At 48.8% G+C, this 22455-nt stretch overlaps 1 protein-coding gene across 1 annotated transcript in view; it reads left to right on the forward strand.

Moving 5' to 3' along the window:
• Positions 1 to 7560: 7560 nt before the first annotated feature.
• The window catches only part of FGD1 (FYVE, RhoGEF and PH domain containing 1), a 40667-nt gene continuing 25772 nt past the window's right edge, over positions 7561 to 22455 (forward strand). The window contains exon 1 of the mRNA XM_032847946.1: positions 7561 to 8394. Coding sequence (XP_032703837.1) covers positions 8088 to 8394 — 307 coding nt within the window. The 5' untranslated portion in view covers positions 7561 to 8087. The remainder of the gene's footprint in view (positions 8395 to 22455) is intronic.

Consider the following 22455-nt stretch of genomic DNA (forward strand, 5'->3'; position numbering starts at 1 on the left):
GCAGAGCCATGAAATTCCACACCCTGCCACTTGCCTCTTGCCAGGCTTACTTCTTCCTCCTAAAGCCTTTTATAGTTCCACGTTATCTACCAGACCAATTCTGATCCAAACTGTCCAGAGAGGCTTGGGGAAAACACAAGGAGATGAGGAGGAAAAAAAAGAGTAAGATTTTTTGGAGTAAATATATAAATAAAGATTAGATTTGAGAGGAGAAGAACAGTTAAAGAAATGATAACAGGAGATAAAAAGAGACAAAGAAATAGGGCCTGAAAGGTGTGAGTAAATAGTCAGAAATGGAGATAAATAAATAAGGATGGAGACAGAGAGATGGAGTGGGCAGGGTGGAAAAAGGGCCAAATGGGGCAGGAATGTAGGGAGAGAGAGAGAGATGAGGTCAGAGAGGCAGCTACATAAAAGATGAGGACTGAGAGGAACACAGAGATGATAACAGCCAGGTATATGGGAAGGGGATGTTTGGATTAGATAAAGACAAAAAGAGATAGGGATAAAGATGAGTAGAGAGGTTGATGATGTAGCAGTTGACATTTTTTGAGAATTTGTTGTGTTTGTTATGTTTGAGGCATGGCCCTACAAACTGTGCATGTGTTAGTTTATTTAATGCTCACAGTAATGCCATGAAGCAGGTACCCTATTTCACAGATGAGGACACTGAGGCACAGCAAGTCAGAGGCATAACTAAGATTTGAATCCAAACAATCTAGCACCAGTGACAGTATTCCTGACTACTCTGTCAGTGATGAAGAGAGACAGAGGAACGGGGAGCTGGGGACAAGAATGCAAATAGAAACAGATAAAACCCACATAGGGACAGAGAGATGGAGACAAGAGATAGGCACATGAGGAGAGCAACCCAATAAGAGAGATGGTAAGAGATAGAAAAGGGGTGATAGAGAGATGAGGAGAGAGTCATATAGGGAAACAATGGCAAAAAGACCAACATAGAGGGGTAAGAGAGACAGAGACAAAGAGTATGTTACAGGGAGGAGGGGAGATGAAAGAATGGAACAGAAAGGTGAGAATAGAGAAAGATAGGTGAGGAAGAAAGACAGATGAATGCAGCAGTACAAACAGGAAGAGGAGAACTGGGAAACAACCAGAGAGAAGCAGGGACAGAGTAATGGAGACAGAAAGGCAGACAGTAAAGAGGCCAAGGAGACAAAGGAAACTGAAAGAGAAATAGGAAAGACAGAAGTTCTGGAACACACAGAAATTCAGAAACAGATGAGGTAGAGCAATGTGGTATTATAAGCACAGAGACTCAGACCAAGCTGAGAAGTATAAGTTAGATAAGAACAGGATGGAGACAAGGCAATCCTCAACATATACAATATTTTTTAAAAAAAGGAGCAAGAAGAGGAGAGAGATGGAAAGAGAATAGGAGAAACAGGAAAGAGAAACCAACAGAGAGACAAAAGAAAGCAAAATGTACACAGAGATAGGGGTGTCTGAGAGGTGGCCAACAGTGATGCTGAACTTGGGGGGGGCAGTAAAAAATAAGAAAGAAATAGAGACAAAGATAAAGTCATCTTGATCCAACAACTTACAAGTCTCTTGGATATATCAGGGCTGGCACTGGGCACTGTGGTGCCCACTAGACTATGAGCTTAGGAAGGCAAGGCCCTGGTCTTTATTATTCACTACTGTATCTTCTACCCACAATATAGTCCCACTCATAGCGGGGACTAGTGTTTTTTAAGCATTAGGTCCCAGAGAAAATGTACATGCATTGCATGGATTTTGTCATTGAATCCTTACAGCTCTGATGTAGTAGGTATTATTATCATCATTCCCAATTTACAGATGGGGAAACTGAGACTCAGAGTATTGAGTAACTTGACCAAGGTCACACAGAGGAACTAGGAGTGAAGCCCAAGCCAGGTCCAATGGCAAAAGTATTTCAAGAGCCAAGGATGAAGATGAATCTTTTCCTGACCACGCTCTTGAAGTACAAATAAATTCTAGTCTGCCTGATTCCAAGGCCTACACATTTGACCACCATGACACACTGCTTCAGTGAAGACTTGCTGATACTGATGGAAGCCTGCTGAGCCAAGGTGCGCATGTCCTGACTCCTCACCCTCTGTAGCTCCCTCCATCCAGTGAAGGCTACCTGACTAGCTCAGAGAAACTTGAAAAAGTCCTGTGAGTGGCAGTAATAAACTGTGGAAGAACCCCAGCCTGGGGCAATCAGAGAATGCTTCCTGGAGGAGGAGGTAGTTCAAAGAGGACAGAGGGAGACTTACACAGAAGTCAGTGAAGGTTCAGGACCCCTTATTTGCACAGGTCCCTTCTAAGGCCCTGCTTAACAATCAGTGAAAAATCAAAGAGTACTAAGGATTCGTTACTCTGCAAGAAAATTGAAATGCCCTAACATCTTACAGCTCATACATGAAGGAAACTAGACCGAAGTTTTCCCAAATTTGACAAGACCGAAAAAATGTACATGATTGTGAAGCTGAAACTTTTCTAAACTATCAGTAGTAGTTTATTTCTATCCACCACGCTATTAAGAAAGTCTAATATTTTTATTCTTTCTGTAGAAAATGCCCTTACCTCATGCTTCAATGACAAAATAGAAGCCATAGAACATCAGGAATGGTTACTAAGCCCTCATCTTCCCACTGCCAAGTCTCTAAACCTCCCAGTAACTGTGTTCATTCTTGTCTTATACCTACCAGCTATAATGAGGGGACTGAAGACCTCTCCTCCTCTTGCCTCAGATCCCAGCCCCCCTCCTTTCCCTTTCTCTTCTGCATCTTTATCCTCTCCCTCTCTACTGGATCATTCCCAACAGCAAACAAGCACAGTCTAGTATCTCCTATCTTTAAAAAATATATATTCTTTGACCCTCCTCCTACCATCACCTTATCTGTTTGGGCTCTGTTCCCATTCACAGCCAAGTTTCTCAGTGGAATTGCCTATACATCTAGCTCTAATTCAATGGGGATGAGGGTGGTGTTCTGTTCCCTCTGATCTCAGGGAGGGTCCTGTAACAAACTACACTCTCACCAGCACTCTATACAATTATTACTGTTTGTTAAATTATTTTATTTTTCATTACATACTTTATATATTTTAGAATCTACATATATAGACAGCTTGAATAAATAATAAATATCTGTGTACCCATCACCTAGCTTGAAAACCAGATCATTTTCAATGACAAAACCCCCTGGGTAACCCTCCCCAGTCACATTTCTTTCTCTTCCCTGAGGTAACCACTGTTCTGAATTTTTCATTTTTCATTCTTTGCTTTTCTGTAGAGTTTTATAACATACAACTGTATCCATATATTGCATAATTTTTCATGTTTTTCAGCTTTATATAAACATATTCTTCTATGACTTTTTTGAATCAGCATTAGGTTTTCTGAATTTCATCTATGTTGATATGTGTAGCTAGAGTCCATTCATTTTTTATTTCTTTATAGTAGTCCATCATATAAATATATCTGAATTTATTCATCCCATGCTCGTTTCCATTTCCTGCTATCACTAACACGCTTTGGTGAATATTCTTGTAGTGTCTTCCAGTACATACGTGCAAGGATTTCTCTAAGGAAGCAAGGCTCATATTTTTTTTATCTCAGGACTTCCTTTACATTCTAAAAAATCACTGCAAGATAAATAAATCTTAAAAAGGGGGGGCGGGGAATGGAGCCTGGGTGACTCAGTAGGTTAAGCACCTGACTCTTGATTTTGGCTCAGGTCATGATCTCATGATCATGAGATTGAGGCCCCACCCCATACACGGGCCCTGAGTCTGCTTGAGGTTCTCTCTCTCCCTCCCTCTCTCTCTCTCTTTCTCTCTCTGCTCCTCCCCACACACTTGCACAGGCTCTCTCTCTCTCTCAAATAAATAAATAACCTTTTTTTAAAAATCACTGCAGGACCTCAAAGAGCTTTCACAAATGTAGTATCAGTTGAGACTTGCTGCATTAGAAATTAAAACTACAAAAGTTTCAATATATTAATTTTTAAATAACAACAATAAATCTATCTTTTCAAATAAATAACATATTTTATGAAAAATAACTATTTTCCAAAACAAAAATAATTCAGTGAAAAGAGTGGCATTATTTTATGTTTTTGCACATCTCTTTATGTTATGGCTTAATAGAAGACAGCTGGATTCCCATATCTGGTCTGCATTCAATCTGTTGTGTTATCTAGAAAACTCCACTCTACAATCTTGAGAGAATGAGAGTAAAAGAAGCAAATAACACCTTACTAGCATTATGGTTTTAGCTCCCTGCCCCCCACCTCTGCCCCCAGGATAACCCAGACCACACAGGGAGAACCACTGCTCTAGGATATTTACCTAAAAAGTCTGGGTCATAGAGTATGTGCATCACTGAGCTTTACTAGAAAACATCCAGCTTCTTCTAGAGTGGTTGTATTAATTTACACTCTTACCAATGGTGTAGCCATTCCCTCTTCATCCATTCTGGTGTTCACCCCTACCACTCCACCAAAACTGCTATCAAGGTCACCACCAATATCCAAGTTGCCATATCCAATGGACCCTTTTCAATCTTCAACTTAGTTGACTTCTCAGTACTCTTTATAAAAATCTCCAACACAACCTAGTAATGTCCCCATCTCTTTATCTCTTTCTCAGGCTCCTTGCCACCTCCTGCTCCTTCACCCAATCTCTAAAGTTGAAGTTCCTTGGAGCTCAGTCAAGGATCCTCCTCCTTTCTCTTTTCTCTCTTTCACACTGACCTCTTCTCTCGTGGCAGTTAATACCATCTCTATAGTGACAACTCTGATTTATATCTGAAACTCAAACCTCTCCCTTGGCATGTATATACCATTACCTGCTTCGACCTCTCCACTTGATTATCTTAAGGGAGTGTAGAGTTGAACCCTTGGTCTTCCCCCTGAAAACCTGTTCTTCTTTCTGTCTTCCTCATCTCAATGAATGAATGACCTAGCCCACATCAGATCCGTGGAAGGCATCAAAGATGCCTCCCTCTCCCTCCCTTCCTCAAGCCACCACACCAACCCCTTTCAGTTCTAAATATCTCCCAAATCTATCTACATCTCTCCATCTCCACAGCCACCACATTAGTCCACTTGCCATTATCTCTGACTGCAGTAGGATTCTAATCTTGCTCTCCTCCAATCCAATCCACAGCAGCCAGAGTACTTCTTTTAAATCATACCACCTCAATCCCAAATTAAAAACCTTTCAATGTAGGGTATTTTAGCATTTGAGAGATGTGAATTATCTACAGAAAAGTTACTATTTCATCATGGCCCATGGTATGTGCTCAAAATAACATTCATCAAATGAGCAGAGATCTGAAGAACAAATGAAGTAGAATTGGGGAAATGTGGGGGTTTATACAGAAGCAACAGCATATACAAAGACTCAGAGGCTAGAAAGACTAAATAATGGTCAAAGACTTTCAACTTAGCCTTAAGAATGAAGTCTGGAGAGGTAGGCAGGCATCAAATAAATCATCAGGGGTGTGGCTTAATCTTCCTTGTTGAGGAAGGTAGGCTTCCTTTTGAGCCAGTGGGGAATCATTGAAGGGTTCTAAACATGACAGTGATATGAGTTGGTTTACCTTTTGAAAAGACCACACTGCCTACGTGTAGAGAAAGGATTCCAGGGAGCAAGACTGAAATGGGGAGACCATGACACTATTGCAGTTTAGACATGGTGCTGACTAGGGTTGTGTCAGCAGAAATGAAGAGACTGCATAAATAAATCTGGAAGATATTTGGGAAGTAAAAATGACAAGATTTGGTGATTGCATGGGGGTGGAGAAGAAAGAAGAGTCAGGGGTATAACTCAGGTTTCTGCTTTGACTAGAGTCATTCACAAAAGTAATATACAAAGAAAGACAAACAGGTTGGGAGGAGGATGCCTTGAGGTGACAAAAAACTGAGGTTTTAGGTGTTTCTGGAGTGCTCAGATAGAGCTAATAACCAGTTGAATGTGTGGGTCAGGAGAAATATCTGGAATTGAGGTATCAGTTTGGGAGTCAGCAGCAAAGAGATGATAATTGAAGCCACGGGAGCAAATGTAATAATTGAAGGAAAGAGCACAGAGAGAGGAGAGAAGGGAGCTCAGGCCAAATCCCCAAGGAGCACCACCATTTAAGGGTTGGACAAAGAGGAGCCTGGAAAGTAAAGAGGAATTTGAACAAGGCAATAGAAGAAAAATGTGAGTGTGGTGTCATAGAAGTGGTTTAAGGAGGAAGGAGTGGTCACAAGTGCCAGATACTACCAAGAAGTCAAGTAGGATAACCTCTGAAAAGATTGTATTAGATTTTGTGAGGTAGGCTGTGGCAGACCTTGATGAGAGAGCACTATTAGGCAAGTAGTGGAGGCAGAATGGAGTGGGTTGAAAGATTAGTGGGAAGTGGGAAAATGAAGAGAGATAAGTGTAGGCAACTCTTTTGAGAAGCTTATGGAGAGGAGAAGGTGGTGGTTAGGAAGAATTTCCAGCAATTGTTTACATGTTTTCCGATGGAAGAGACCAACATGAATATGTTTAGATGATGATGAGAAGCAAGGACTCTGTAGGTTTGGTGGCAAGAAGTCCAGAATTTCCTTTCAGTGACTTCCGTTTACTCTGTGAAATAGGAGGTCGGGTCATCTGCTGAGGCTTGGGGGCAGATGGAAAAGTTGTGGGTTTGAGGAGAAGGGAGGTTTGAAAGGGCCACTGTGGAGCATGGGGAAAAGAGCAGCCGAGGGACGCAGTAGAGCTGTGGGTCAGTACTGAGGACCTCGTAGATGCTGGGGACCATGAGTCTATAGTGGCAAGAATCTGTGAGACTGAATAGTTTTCTCCAGCAGTGTTTAGCCGCCTTTGCGCAGGCATGGAAAAAGCGGACAGTCGGACTGATCCAAGGTTGGGATGCTGCCAGGCAGATGCAACAATTCTGAGAACTGAGGCTTCTGGCTAAAGAGTAGCCAAATTAAGGACCATAAGGTCTGGTCTGAGCAGAGTGGAGTGTATCAAAGACAAGTCCTCTATGAGCCAACCACTAGGGAGATTCTGGAACCTGCGGAAAGGTTTCTGGAAAAGAGATTGAAGGACGAGCAGACAGAGGAAGACCTGAGAAAGGAACAGAAAGACAGATTAGGGATTTGAGCCCAGAGACTTGCCTGTGTGGGACCACGGACGGATGGGGAACGAAAGCTGAGGGGAATGTTTAAGGGGGAGGCGGACCTTTGAGGGCGGTCACAGGGAGAAGCGAGGCGGGTCCGAGTTAGGGGGCGGAGCCAGAAGCGAATCCCGGGCGAGGGGGCGGGGCTGGGGTAACTGGGTCCCAGCGTCGCTGTGGCTGCGGCTGCCTCAGCGAAGGCTCCCGCCTCCCCACCCCCCTTCTCTGTCTCCTTCCTGCCGGCCGCCGTGGAGACCTAGGCCGAAGCTGTTACCCTGCCCCCGCGGCTGAAGCATCGTCCAGAGGGATTGGCTGAGGGCGAGCCCCGCAGCCCAAGCGCGCGACGCACACGCGCGCCCCCAGCCAGCGCCATCCTCTCCTCCCTCCCTCCCCTGCCCTGCCCTCCCTTCCCCTCCCCTCCCTTCCCCTCCCCTCCGCCCGCCAGCCTCCGCTGCGGCGGGAGGAAGAACCCTTTCCGACCAGTCAGAAGAGCCCAGATCGATTCCCATTTGGGGAGAAAGAGACCCCGCACACCGAACAGACCGACCGCTCGCCCCGGAGCCACGGAAGTGGCTTGCCTCTTAAGAGAGAGCCCGCGCCGAGCGCAGCCCCCCGACCTCACCCAGCCGCTGCCGCATAGACAGCGCTCCTCAGCGGGCTCCCGGCCCCGCCGAGCCCAATCCCTGCGCAGGGCCCGGGCCGGCGATGCCTGGCACGGCAGCGGCGGTGGCCGCGGCTGCTGCTGGTACTGCCACTGCTGCCACAGCTGCTGGCCCGGGCCCGGGCCGGGGGCTTGAATCTCCGCAGTGGGGCTGAGCCCGCAGCCCCGCCCCCCGAGCCTGAGGCCGCTGCTCTGCCGGGCGCCGGGCCTCCTCCGCCCGCGCCTCCGCCCCAGGAGCTGGAGCCAAGCGGGGAGCCCGGGCCCCGCGCCCAGGCCCGGACCATGCATGGCCACCGAGCCCCGGGGGGCGCCGGGCCTTCTGAGCCCGAACACCCAACCACGAACGCCCCCGGCGCCGCTCCTCCGGTCAGTATCGACACGGATCCTGGAGCCTCCGAGCCCGGACTGCCGGTGCTTAGGGGCTCAGGCTCCGCTCTCGGCGGCCCCCTGGATCCCCAGTTTGCCGGACCCTCGGACGCCAACCTGGGCGCTGCTCCAGGCCCCCGGGTCTTACCCTGCGGCCCCAGTCCACAGCACCACCGGGCCCTGCGCTTCTCCTACCACCTGGAGGGCTCACAGCCCCGGCCTGGTGAGTGATCGAGAGAGCATGGGAGCCCGAGCCATGGGCCTGGTTCTGGGAGCGGGTTCTTGTTCTCGGGCCCTTTAAGCCCCGCCTCGGAGCCGGCCCGCTCACCCTGGCCCTTCGAGTCTTCTCAACCCCCACCCCCTTCCCTCGCTCCTCTTCCGTCCAGTCCTTTCTGCCTCTGTCCGCGGTCTCCTCTCTCTATCCCTTTGCCCACTCAATCCTCCCCACCCCCTTCTTATCTATCTGCTGAGACTAATGGGAGAGGGAGCACTCCAAGAAAAACGGTCAGAATTGCAAAGGCAGTAAGGGGAATTTGGTAGGGGGAACGGAGTTTGGGAAAATAGGAGAAAAGGAGTCTCCCATTTGCTAAGCGCCTACATTGTGCCAGGCACTGGACTGGGTGCTTTATATGGGCTCTCATTTCATCTTCAGGAACCTCCTGTGAAGTACCATTAGCCCCATTTTGTAGGGTAGGAAACCGAAGCCCAGTGAAGTTAAGTAACTTGCCCAAGGTCCCACAGCTAGAATAGAGCCAGGATTCAAAACCAGATGTATTTGAGTCCAAAGTCTGTGGTCTTTCTCTTTCCCCAAACTGAGGCTGGAGACCATGAAAGTAATGCCAAGCCTTCTGCTTATGTGATTTTCTCCTCTACTGTTCAGCAGCTCTGGAGTATGAGTGGAAAAAAAAAAGAGGGATGGTGGATTGATCCAAGGTTGGGGTTTTGCCAGGGTGTGTGTGGCAGGAGGACAAGGGAAGAAGGGAGTAGAAGGTGCTGATGAACGAGATAGGTGGAGGAGGTGAGCCTTGGTGGTCAAGCCGGATGAGAGGGCTGGAAGGGCTGGTAGGTAGGGAGACAACAGAGGGGGTTGGGGGCACCAGCCAGTTGTAGTAGGGCTGTAGACGGGTGGGGCTGCAAGGATGGTTGTAAAAAGAAATCAGGATGCTTGAACTTGAATTTGCAGAGGTGGAGCCACTCCAGGTCGGGCTGGGGCCACAGACTACTGCCTGGAGAGGCATTTGCACTGCACAGACTTGAGTGTCTGAGGCGTCCAGCAGGGCCACCCCCATCTGGGGACATCCCATGTGGACCTGAGCCCAGGAGCCACAGAGAAAGAGCAGTGTATTTCTGGTCTGCCTTCCACTGGGCAACACTGACAGAGCTGTTGAACCCCTGGGACCCCCCGCCACACACACAGGGCTCACATCCCCAAGCTCCATAGGGACTGTGGTCCAGCACAGTTAGCAGTAAATGAAACATAAAGCACTGGCAAGATGTACCCCTTATTGCTTTTGTGACCTTGGGCTAGTCATGGAACCTCTGGGAGTTTCCAGGGGCTCCCTCAGTGTGGGCTGGAGATATCCAGTTGACAAGAGGCTTTTAACACCCTGCCCTGCATGTTGCTCCTGCTGGCTTTCCAAACACCCCTTGACAGACGCTGTGTGGAGCAGGCTACTTGCCCACCCTACTGTAGCACCTTCTTTCAAATCCCAAAACATGCCACAAGGACTCCCACCTCAGGGTCTTTGCGTCTGCTTTTCCCTCTGCCTGGCAGCTCTATCCCCTGTGCCCTACCTGGCTTATTCCTCATCTTTCAGGTCTGAGCTCAGATGTCACCTCCTCCAAGAGACCTTGCCTGACCACTTTGGGGCGGGGGGCTGGGGGGACACTTGTGAGTCTCCATCACAGCTCCATCCTTGCCCTTAGTACAGTCTGAAATTATCTTATTGTATTTATCCACTTGCTTACTGCCCATCTTTCTCCACTAGAATGTGAACTCTGTGAGGGCAAGGGGATTGTTTCTGTTTTGTTCAGTCTTGTGTCCCCCCAGTGAGTAGAGCAGTGCCTAGCATATAGTAGGTGCTTAATAAATCCTCACTGGACAAATGCCTGAACAGATATGAAGGGAACATATAGTAGGCCCTCAGTAACTATTGTCTAAGAGAAGGACAGCAGAATTCCTGCCCTCCAGATGCTCTTGGTCTGAGTCAGTAACTGGGTGGTGTCCTGACCCCTGGTCTCTGGCCTCTGATTGATACTGCCACTGCTCCCACCTCACGGTGGTGATTCCAAGTTGTCTTCCCACTCCACCAAACCTGACAAATTACCAATCACAATACCCATCCTGAACTACTCCCTTCCTCCCCAAAAGAGCAAAACAAAGTTTCCAGGATTCTTTTTGGCAATCAAGTCCTTGTGTCTGTAACTGGTGGCTGTCTTTTATATATAAATATAAATAGCTGATATAGATAGATAGATAAGATAGATAGATAGATTCTCCAAATGGGGATTAGGAGTAAGAAGATTGTTAGGGAAAGACCTGGCTTCCCAACCAACCATTCCTAGCTGACTCACTGTGTGACCCTGGTTGAGTGACTTCCCTTCTCTGAGCCTTGATTTCCTCATCTGGAGAATGCCTTGGGGAGTCTATGAGATACTGGTGAAAAGCCTGCAGAATAAAATAAATTTTTTAAAAAATAAGGGGAAAACCTTCTGAAGAGGAGGCGGAGGAATTACTCAGGCCCTGGCAAAGCAGGCGCTGGGCCATGTGATTCACAGCAGCATGGGGTGTGAGAGGCCTGCCTCCCCCACTGCCCAGCTGGCCCGGGTTTAGGCACAAGTGACTTGCTTCTGTCTCCACAGAACTCGCCTATAATTGGCCCAAAGAGGACAGGGTTGGTGGTTGTAGGGTGTGTGTCTGTGTGTGAGAGAGAGAAAGAGAAACAGACAGACAGAAAGAGAGAGTCCTCTCAATTGAAGGGTTGAAACATTTTAGTCCACATGCTAAGATTTCTGTGTGCCTGCCGACTTCCTCCCTCAGACTGCTGAGGCTTGTATTGAATCACCACCCTTAGGGACCAGTGGCCCAACCTGGTGGGGGGTGCTTAAAAATAATACAGTTGATGCTTGAACAATGGGTGAGTTAGGGTTATGAGCCCCCATACCCCTACTTGCACAGTCAAAAATCTGTGTATAACTTTTGACTCCCCAAAAACATAACTACCTAATAGCCTATCTTTGACCAGAATCCTTATCAATAACATAAACAGTCAAATAACAAATCATTTTGTATATGTACTATATACTTAATTCTTAAAGTAAGCTAGAGAAAAGAAAATGTTATCAAGAAATCATAAGGAAGAGAAGGGGCGCCTGGGTAGGCTCAGTCAGTTAAGCATCTGACTCTTGATTTTAGCTCGGGTCATGATCTCAGGGTGGTGAGATTGAGCCCCACATTGGGCTCTGTGCTCAGTGCAGAGTCTGCTTGGGATTCTCTCTCTCCCTCTGGCCCTCCTCTGACTCGCACACACACTCTCCCCCTCTCTGTGTGTCTCTAAAATAAATAAATAAACCTTAAAAAAATTCATAAGAAGAAATACATTTATGGTACTATACTATATTTATTGAAAACAATCCACATATAAGTGGGCCTGTGCAGTTCATACTATGTTGTTCAAGGGTCCACTGTAGTTATATCTTATCCATGTGAAAAACCTTCATTTTCTTCAAAGTACTTTCTCTTTACCTGATTTCTGGTAGGGGGAGAGGGCAATTGTTTTTACACCAATTTTCCAGGTTATTTAAACCTGGAAAGATGCCAGAGAGGGCTTTCAGAGAGTCAGAAAGGAGTCCCCAGCCTAGGTTTGCTCATAGAGATTTGGGGGAAACCCTATCCTATTCCTCAGTTTTGAGGCCTAGAATATCCTTCTGGATGCTAGGTGGGGAGTAGCTTGGGGCCTGTCTCAGTCAAAATAGTTGCATCTAATGTAAGAGTCTTTTCATGGGTAGTGGGAGAACTAAGCCAGTTGAGGGGGGCAGCAATAGGGCTGACTCCCCTCTAATTTGGAGCTTAGGACATCATCAGAGACTCCAAGAGTTAGAATGGGAGCCAGAAAGGTCCCTGGACACCATCTAGTTCTGGGTTTCCCAAACTGGGTGAACATCAGAATCCTCTGTTGACTCTGAAAAAAATAAATGTGATTCCCAGACTCCACCTCAGAGCTCCAGAATCTTGGGGTTGCAATCCAAGAATCTATTTTTAAAGCTTCCCAGGTGATTCTGATGCACAGCCTAGAGTGGGAACTGATTTTTAGCTGGGGTAGTGGAGGCTCAGAGAGGCAGCTTATTCATGGTCCTATGGTGAATCAACATGATTAGAGCCAGGAAGATGTGTAGGCCTTCCCTCTGAGGCCCTTTCCTTAGGACCTTATGTGGCCTACCTCCTTTCCTCCCAACCCCAAAGGAAGGCAGGGGATCTAAGCTAAAGGGAGTGAGTCAACCCCTCACTCACATATGCACAAACACCAGCTGCCTCAGTTTACCATCTATGCCTAACTCTAGTGAGTGGCTGCCATTTGGCATTTCAAGTTGGAAAGCAGTTGCAGTTCTGGGACTCTGGGCAGGAGAAACCCTGGCATCAGCAGCACCCACCACAGGGCCTGGCCCAAAGCAAGGGCTCTAAAGGGTGTCAGCAAGGTTTGTAGAGCTAAGAGGAACATGGAGGGCAGATCCGGTAAGAATCTCAGTGGGAGGCTTGGGGCATGCTGGGAATTGGGAGTGTATTGAGAGGAGTAAGGGATAAGCCTAGGAAAAGAACTTTATCCTGAGGGCCAAGGGGAACTATGGAAAGGTTTACTAAGCAGGGGAATGATGGGCTCAGATGTGGGTGTTTGGGAGATCCCCATAGCTACATGTGGAGAGTGAATGATAGGGATGCAGGAATGGGAGCAGGGAGACAGGCAGGTGGGGGTCATAGTCATCCTGGTGACAGGTGATCATACCTTGAGTTAGAGTAATGGCAATAGGTAAGGACGATAAGATCTGAGAGATATTTCAGGGCTAACACGGACAGGCCTTGGTGGTGGCTTGGATGTAGAGACCAAGGAAGAAGGAAAAGTCCAGGATGAGTTTGGATTGTTGTCTGAAACCAGCTACAGTGACCCAGTGGATGGGTTTGGGGCCATCTGCCTGCAAGAGAAAGAGCAGGTTTGAGGGAAGATATTGAGTTTGAAAGCCTTGGGGGACATCCAGGTGGAAGTGGCCAGCAGGCATCTGGGTGTAGGGTTAGAAAGCTCAAAAGAGAGAGGACTGGGCCAGAGATGTTTGGGCATTCTCACCACCAATGAATACTGTGGATCACAAAATAGCTCATGGGGAGAAGTGTGTACGGTTCTGGGGGCCAGTCCCATCCCTGAAGACACAGATAGTGAGGTCAGCAGAGTCACATTCAGGTGGGTCATTCGTCACGTGCCCAAACTTTGCCTTAGAAATGCCTTGGGGAGGGAGGGCAGTGTTTTAAAGCACATTTGCATAAAGCTGAGACCCATTTCACAGATACCCAGGCTAGTGGCTGTTGCAAAGAACTGATGCTATACTCCTGAAACACAAATCAGACATGGGCAAAGCAAATTCCTGTGGCTCTCTCGATGTTCTCCCTTTTGAGGGCATCCCGAGAGGTCACAGAAGGAGGTCGCTCATGGGAAGAAGAGGGGGCTCATGACAGGAGGCAGGGGTGGGCTCTGCTGGGGATTTTTGGAGAGCAGCCATTTGAGATTCTGAGGGAGTGTCTGGGAAAAGACTCAGATTTGGTTCAGTCAGCCAGAGCCTTCCAAAGAAACACAACAAAATATAAAGACTCTGGATAGCTGGGGAAAGGACTTCCCCAGACAGAACTAAAGGAATTGAAGCTTCCAAGGTGCAGGTGGTTGGCATCCCCATTTCTCGGCCCTTTCAGGTGCCTCTGTTCCTGTAGGATGGCCTGGCTGGAGCTACCTGCCTCCTCAAAGGTGAGTGGCGGCTGTATCTAAGACAGACTCCAACCATGGCTTTCTGGAGGCCAGTTAGCTAAATGCCTTAGGGAGATGTGGAGCTCGCCAGATCCTGGCTGGTTGGGGCTAGGACCTGTCTGGAATGAGGGCCGGAAGCACAGTCTGCCATTGGCCAGCCCAGCAGAGTTATGTTCCCTCCTCTGGAGAGAACAGACATCCTTGGAGCACTAAGTCCAGCCTCTCGGGGCTCTAATACCGGTTCCTTGGACTTGGAAGGCACCACATCTACAAAATGTGCTTCAAAACCGACACTGAGCTGAAGACAAGGATGCAGGACAGTAGCTGAACGAACCTCAGGGCTCCTGGCTCTGCCACTGGTGCACTGTGCCCCCCGGACCTCCTTTCCCATCTCAGGGCCTTAGTTTCCCCATTTATAACCCTGGGACCTGATCATCTCATTTGTCTGGCATATAACATGGGTAATAAATACTTGGCAGATAAGGGAAAGTAAACAAACATTTACTGAAGATGGACTATGTGCTTGGCCCCGTGCAAGGTGCTTGGTGTGCAACAAGACAGGCACAATCCTTGGGCTCACAGAGCTTCCTCCTAGCAGAGAAGATCTACATGACAAGTAATTCTAAGCACAGATGCTGCAGGAACATATGAGGGGGGGAGTAAGCAGGGAAAACAGAACACTTGAGTTGAGACTCCAGAGATAAATGGAAGTCCAGAGGTAAGGCAAAGCGGAAAAGCCATTCAGGCCATGGGAACAACTTGTGTCAGAGCCCCAGGCGGAAGAGAGCACTTTCGAGGAACAGACAAGAAGCCGTTGTGGCTGGAGGGTGGGGGCGGGGAAGTGTTCTTAAGCTGGGCCTTACTTGTCCCCAAGCTCAGGAGGTTGGAGTTCACCCGGGAGGCAAACGCGAGCCCTTCACAGGGCTGCAGGAATTAAAGCAGACTGTTTCTGAAGCTGGTTGTGGTGTCAAGAATGCCTTGCAGAGAGGATGGGAGGGAAACCAGTTAGGAAGCTGGAGAGTGGGGAAAAGCTTATGGATTCTAAAGCTAAGAAAGTCAGGTCTGCTAGGGCTTGGGGTCTGGCCTGGATGTGTGAGTTGAGGGAGAGGGAGGAGACATGGAGAAAGCCCAACCTCTGGCTTGGGTTACTTCAGGAATGGATGTGCCACTCTTGGGATGGGGAAGGCAGGAGGAGGAGCCACTGGGGGCTGGATATGGCTTGGGACTCCCAGAGTCTGAGTGAGCCTGAAGACAGGGGATGGGGCTTCCAGGTGGCAGTGCCCAGCTGGCATGTGCTGTGCCCCCCTGGACTCCAGAGTTAAAGGCAGGAGGGTGAGGGCACAGGTGTGTGGCTGAGGCCCACAGGGAATGGGAGGCTTTTCCCAGTGCTGGCAGCTTTCAGCCCTCTGTGGTGCTTTCCTATAGCCCAGGCACGGAAGGGGTTAAGTCACAGAGGGAAGGTGCCTGTAGAAAGGAAAGGCGGGACTGGCAAGGCTGGCCCCAGGGAGCTGCAGCTGGCAAAGCAGCCCTTCCGCTTGGGCCTGCTAGAAGCACAACAGCTGTCCACACCACTACCTCTGCCTTCACCTTCACCTTCACCTTCCCTGCTCCCCTGCCTTAGCTTCTTCCCAGTTCCCCTAGGCAGGGCCTCCCTGCCTAATGCATTCCAGGTGTTGACATAGCCCCAGGGGCAGCAGGAAGTGGGGCAGGGAAGGTGTGGGTCTCTCTTACTGCACATCTCTTAGGGGCTCCAGTCTTCAGGCCTCACGGATTGCTTCTGTTCTCCAGAGAATTCCTTCAGGGATCTTTGGGTCGTGAATCTCTGGCAGGGTCAGGCAGGGTGAGAGGCTCCCCCCACCCCAGCCCAGACCCAGCTCCGCCACTTTCTAGCTTCATGTGACCTTGGGCAAGTCTCTTCACCTCCCTGAGCCTCAGTTTTAACATCTGTAAAATGGGGTTATCATGCCCACCTCTTAGCGTTGTCTTAAGAATTTGCCACAGCTAACAGAAACCCCATAGCACTCAGCATGACACATGCCGTGTTTGACAAATGGCCCTGGTCTGCCCTTTTTGTTTCTTCCCACTTGCCTCTCTAAGCCTGCATCCCTCACTGTCCCTGTCTCCCTTCTGACTTGCCCCCACCCTTACGGTTTCCCTCTCTAGTTGTCGGCTCTTGGCAGTCTTCGAAGTCTTCCTTCCGGGTTTCTCCCTCCTTGTCTTGGTTTCAGTGTCTCTCTCTCTGCCTTTTTCCCTCATGATGCCTTCCTGTTACTAACTTTCAAATTTGACCAGGCTTCTGGTGAGAGGGGAAGTGAGATGGGTCAATCTTGGGGTCCTGGGGGTCACACACAGCAGCGGTCAGAGGGGCGATCCCCTAATGACTTTGTCCTCACAGAAAGGGAAATCCCAGCCAGCGTGGCAACCCCAGCACTGGGTAATTACTGCCCCCAGTTCTCCCAGCTGCAGCTCCACTCCCTTCCCTTCCTGTCCTCTGAAGTCCCCAGCCCCTCCTGGGGGTGGAGCAACCACCCCCATCCTTCTCTGGCCTCAGGTCCAGAGACACAGGGAGGAGGTGGCCAGACCCTTACAGCAATACAGCAACTGGAAGAGGGATGGGCTGCCTGTGCTCCCATGTGGCTGTGGCGTGTGTGTGTGTGTGTGTGTGTGTGTGCGCGCGCGTGTGCATGTGTGCACATGTGCCTGGCTGTCTTTGTCCCCAAGGGTCTGTTTTGTGTGTATCTTAATGTTCTTATTTCTGCATGTCCGTCTGTATGTTTGAGTGTGTGTCTGTATATATTTGTGTGTGTCTATGTCTATCTTTGGGTCTGTATTTGTTGTATGTTCCTGTTTGCCTGCTTGTGTGTCAGCTTGGTTCTGTCTAAGCCCCTGAGAGTTTCTAGATGTTTCTGCATGTGGGTTTCTGTATGTAGGTCTTATGCATACATTTGTGTGTGTGTGTGTGTGTGTGTGTGTGTGTGTGTGTGTGTGTGTGTTTCAGTGCCAATGTCTGTCTCTGTATGCCCCCTATGAATTCTGAATCTTGGTTGTGGTTGTGGTTGGTGTGTATGGGGGCAGGCGTGCCTGCCTGTCTTTTGGCCCTTCCTGCTCCCTTCCTCCTGTTTGGGAACATTTTTTACAAACCCAGGACTGTGTTCATTGTGCCCTCAAACATGCTCCTCACCTTCCCACCTACTACTCACACCTTTGCTCAATTTTTTCTGTTGCCTGCAGGACCGTGAACTCAAAAACCACCTCCTTTAGAAAGCCATCCCCACTCCCCCCACCTCAAAATGTGATTTCTTTACCAACTCAGCAAACATTGGCTGAGGATGTGCTCTATGACTCTGGACACAGACATGCTTGGGATCCTGTCCCAGATCTAACTGTGTATCCACAGACAAGTTATTTTGCTTCTCTGTGTCTTGCTTTTCCTGCCTATAAAATGGAACTAATAGTTTGCAGGGTTGTTAGGAGGATGCCATACAGTAAAGTATTGATACAAAGCCTGATGCTGAGTAGGTGCTTAACGAACAGTTGAACCCCCATACTTTATACCCTCCACTAAAAAGTGAACACTGTCAGTTCCAGAGACTTTTGAAGGTTCTTGAAATCCCCTTCTCTCTTCAGGCATCTTGCTCAGGGCAAAGTGTAAATTGGACCAAGCAGAACAAAAGGATTCCAGTTCAGGGAACTGCTGACAAGTATTGCATGAGCCTGCTCAGGCCTAGAAAAGATTGGGCCCTAGCAGAGGGTGGAAGAAGGGGCCGCCAAGGCTGCCACCCAAGGCCAGATCATGTCAGATAGGGCAGGAGGTAAACAACAGAGGTGGAAGGGGCCTTAAGGACCATCTAATTCAGATACCCCAAAGTGGTGGTCCCCAAGCTGAATTTGACTCACAAATAATTGGCCTACTCACTGTTTTCAAAACTAGGGGATTTCACATAAAAGTCTGGATTTCTGATTCTCTGGAAATATCGGAAGATCTGAAAACAGGGCCCTGTGCCTGCCAAGTGACAATTAGGTAGAAGGGAGGAGCTATTATCCCTGCTTCAAGTGAGGCATGTGGTCTCCAATTTACCCCAGTCTCTATCATTCCCTAATGCCTGATACTGTTCCATTTTACAGGAAGGTCCTCACTTTACATGAGGGTACACATTTTACGGAAATATCCTGTACTTTACAGAAGGGGCCTCACTTTACAAAATACTTCCTCCATTTTATAGAAGAGTCTAATGTTTGGCAGAGAGTCCTTCAGACAGGTCATCTGTTTTACCAAAAGGTCTTTGTAGAACTCTCCTCGCTTTACAGAATGTCCCTCCATTTTGAAGAAGTCTCCTCCACTTTGTAGAAATTTCTTCCATTTACAGAAGGGGCATTCTTTTTATCAAAAAGACCTCCATTTTGTTGAAAGTTTCTGTATTTTGCAGGAAGGAAGACTCTTGGTGTGTGTGGGGAAACTCTTGGAAGTGGCTCCTACTTTCCAAAAGTGCCTTCACCCTGCAGAAGGTGCCTCTGTTTTTTGGCAGAGTTCTTATGTTCAGAATAATAGTCCACTTAAAGGAAGGAACTTTCAGATCTCCCCACAGGGTTCTCGTAGACAGCTCTCCTGGCACATCTCACACTTGACAGAGCTTTGTGTTTGAACTTTCAGAGAGAAATCTGTCAGGCCAAGCAAGGCCTGGGCCACTCTGGCTGCAAAGGTGTAGGGCAGCAGGGCTGGACCTCCCATTCAAGGGGAAGGTGGGAAAAGTGGGCAGCTATGCCTTTATCCCCTGCTTTTTTCTCAAACTGAAGGACTCCCCTACCCCCCATCAGAGCTGGCTTTCCAAAAGGCATTTTCTTACTTGCTGTTGTTCTTTCTTCTCCATTCCCTCTGTTCCCTTTTTCCACCCCACCCCACCCCCACCCCCCAGGAATTCCAACTGTCCCTGGGGCCTACCTCTTAGCCTGGAGAGACAGAGATCTGGGGGCTGTGGGGAGAAGCATACAGTGGGGGGTCTGGAGGCATGAGCGCTGGGCCCAGCTTCTGCCCATTCTAGCATCATAATGGGCCCTCAAAATGAGAAGCACACACATATTCTCCCCCATTTTGCAGATGAGGAAATTGGGGTCCAGAGCTGTGAAGCAACTCCCCAGGTCACCATGGAGTTAATGGCTGAGGTCCAGTCCGAGGCCCTATTAGCTGACTTGAGATGAAGCCAAGGCTACAACTAGGAGATGGGAAAGGGGGTATTGCTGACCAGGCAAGGGGGATGCTGGGAGCTTAAATTAACAGAAAGAGGTGAAGGAGAGGCTGGGTCATTCCAGTGGGAATGGGCAAATGCAGGAGTCTTTATGTTCCAACAGCTAGAGGACAGACCTGCTTTGCCAGGAGCCCCAAAGCAGGTGCTCAGGGCACCCGCCAAGTAGGGGCATGCAGGAATCAGAAACAATTTTTGGAATGATTTTATCATTTCAGTAACAGTAAGTTGTCATGGAAAAATTCAAAACTCCATTATACTTCTGAACACTTATTTTACAGTTTCATATGATTTGTGTTTTCAGTGGAGTTTGAATTGCGGGATGGGGTACCATTGTCTTTTCTTTGCCATGCCTCCTCTAGTAGGAATCCTGCCCTGATCTGAGGAGCTGTCGAGGAGAGTGGGGCTGGATTCTGTGTTCCCTCTCTGGATGGGTTTGCTCGTGTTTCTTGGTGAGTCAGTAGCTTTGTCTTGGGTTGCAGCCTGCAGCCTGTGGGTTTATGTACCTGTGTGCATAGTTTCATGTCTTCGCGGATATGTGGTTCTCTTGGCTTTCAAGTTTCACTCACGTTGCCGTGTGGGTGGGAGGCACTATGCTCTTTCCCTTCTTTGTTTCATGGACTCCCCAAAATTAGGGGACTGTGATTACTATCTAGTTTTCTGAATAAGGAAACTGAGGTTCAGATAGATAGAGAGGCTTGCCCAGGGTCACACAACTAGTAAGTGAGGGTGTTGGGATTTAACCAGGGTCTCTATGGCTCCTGAACCAGCTCTTCCTTTTTTTTTTTTTATAAGAAAAGGAGAAAGTGGGGGAGGCAGAAGGAGAGGAAGAGAGAACCTCAAGCAGTTTCCACGCCCAGTGCAGAGCCCATCACAGGGCTTGATCTCACAACCCTGAGGTCATGACTGGAGCCAAAATCAAGAGTCGGACGCCTGACCAACTCAGCCATCCAGGCACCCCTGAACCAGCTCTTACTAAAAAGGTGCCACAATTCCTGAACACACACAATCTGGTCAGTGAGCACAGTCATGCCACCCTTCTTTGGGATAGTTTATCACAGGTTCTAAATGATTATCCTTGCTTTTTCTTAATAATAAGACCAGATTCAAGGTTATCCCTGAAATAATGTCACTGTCATGAGCACTCGGATGCCCATTGCAGGGAAATTGGGTAGAGACCACAGCTTGCCTGAGGCTTAACTGGACGAGAGACTAGGGGGCCCTAGTTGCCAGGTGCCGCCTCAGAGGCCTGGCTTTGCCTCATTGACTCTAAGCCCTCCTTGACTGAGGTTGCTAAAATTTGCTCAAATAAAGTACAGATAGATTTGAATTTCACGTATTTAACAAACAATATTTTAGTACGGCATAATGCATTTTTAGTGTAAGTAAGCATGAGACATGCTTATCCTAAGAAATTATTCATTGTTGATCTGAAATTAAAATTTAACTGGGCATTCTGTACTTTATCTGGTTGCCCTGTCCCTGGCCTCTCCCTCCCCTGGGCTTCCCCTGTCCCAACAGGCTGTCCCCCACCTCCCTCCCCCGCCTTGCACTTCCTGAGCCTCACTTAGCTTTTTTTTCCTGAATGAGAGTCTCTTGTCTTTGAGATTGGGAGCTCCCTGAGGGCTAAGATCAAAATTACCTTTTGCTTGCTGAAGGCTTGCTGGAACTGCACACCCCCACCCCCACAGAAGAGCTGGGACAGTGCCCAGGCACTCCTGGGGTGCCCAGGGTGTGCTTCAGGTCAATGACAAGAGATACCAGAATGGCAGCCATGGTTGTGGGTGAGCATAAAGTGCCGAGCATGTTCCATAGGGACATGTGAGCGACTCTGCGGCTCTCGAGGTCTTTGAGGGCTGTGCATTGTCAATGTGTGGCTGGGTAGATTTTCACGGAAGTATCATAAGGTTGTGTGGTATAACTTTCTCTCTGTGGGGTGCGGCCCTTTGTGGCCTCTGTTCTAATGGGCCCTAGGGACTCTGGTAAACCCAGTAGTGGAGGGGGCAGTGCTGGTAGAGGACTCTGTTAGGGGCGCAAGTGTACATGGATGAAAGAGAATGCTGTGGACTGTCAACTATAAAAAATGGGCTGGAGAAAACCAATGCAGGACCTAGCCAGGAGGGGATGGGACAGGGTAGTGGGAAAGGCTGTGGTCTTCAGGAAGGGAGAAGGTCTCCCTTGGGAGCTCCCTAAGGGCAGAGATGGGATTTTCACATCTTCTAGCAGTGAGTCTGCTAGGTTCAGAGTAGGGCTCAGAAATGCCTGGGATATCTGAGCTAAGCCTAGGGAAAGCAGAGAGTTCAACAGGATCGTGAGGTGCCATGGAGGCCTAGCTAAGAAGTTCCTATCCTCCCCATGGGCTGTGGGAAGTCACAAAAGGCTCTCATGCAGGTAAGTGTCATGCCCCGAGCTGGAGGTCCCTCCACCCATGTGGCAGGAGCAAGAGCTGGGGACAAGGGGGCCACTGAGGGAACCCATAGGAGGAGACAAGGAAATGGAGGCAGAGGGGCAGGCATGAGGAGCACTGAAACTGGAGAGGGGGGATCTTGAACCTTCTTCCTTCAGCGGAGCCTCTGCTGTTCTTGGCCAGGCCTCGGTTCCTGAGCTGGATTCCTGATGTCATCTCCCAGTCGGTGGGCATAGAGGTATTGTACTAGTTCACTAGCCACACTGCAGCTCATGACTTTCTTAAGCACTGGGGTACGACACTGCCTCTCCTACTTCCCCTCTTTTCCAGCTTATCCTTGAGGGGCAGGGTTAAGAAAGGAGTCCAGGGCAGGACCCACCTGCTGAAGCTCGGCTGTGGACTTGCCGTGTGACCTTGGGCAAGCCACTGCCCCTTCTCTGCCTTCATCTCCTCATCAGATCCTGAGCTCACAGTCCCTGCCCCTCTCTCCTGAGAATGCAGAGTGTCCCAGAATATTTGAATCTTATCCAGCCTTCCGCTCTGCAGGGCTGCCCACAAGGGGGCAGAAAGAAAGGAGAGCGGGCCCACTGGTGGGCTCCCAGGTGAGGTGGGGGGAAAGGGAGTAGGGGGTA

Source organism: Lontra canadensis, unplaced genomic scaffold (genome assembly GCF_010015895.1).
Source record: "Lontra canadensis isolate GAN:19392208 unplaced genomic scaffold, GSC_riverotter_1.0 scaffold197, whole genome shotgun sequence".
NCBI lineage: Eukaryota > Metazoa > Chordata > Mammalia > Carnivora > Mustelidae > Lontra > Lontra canadensis.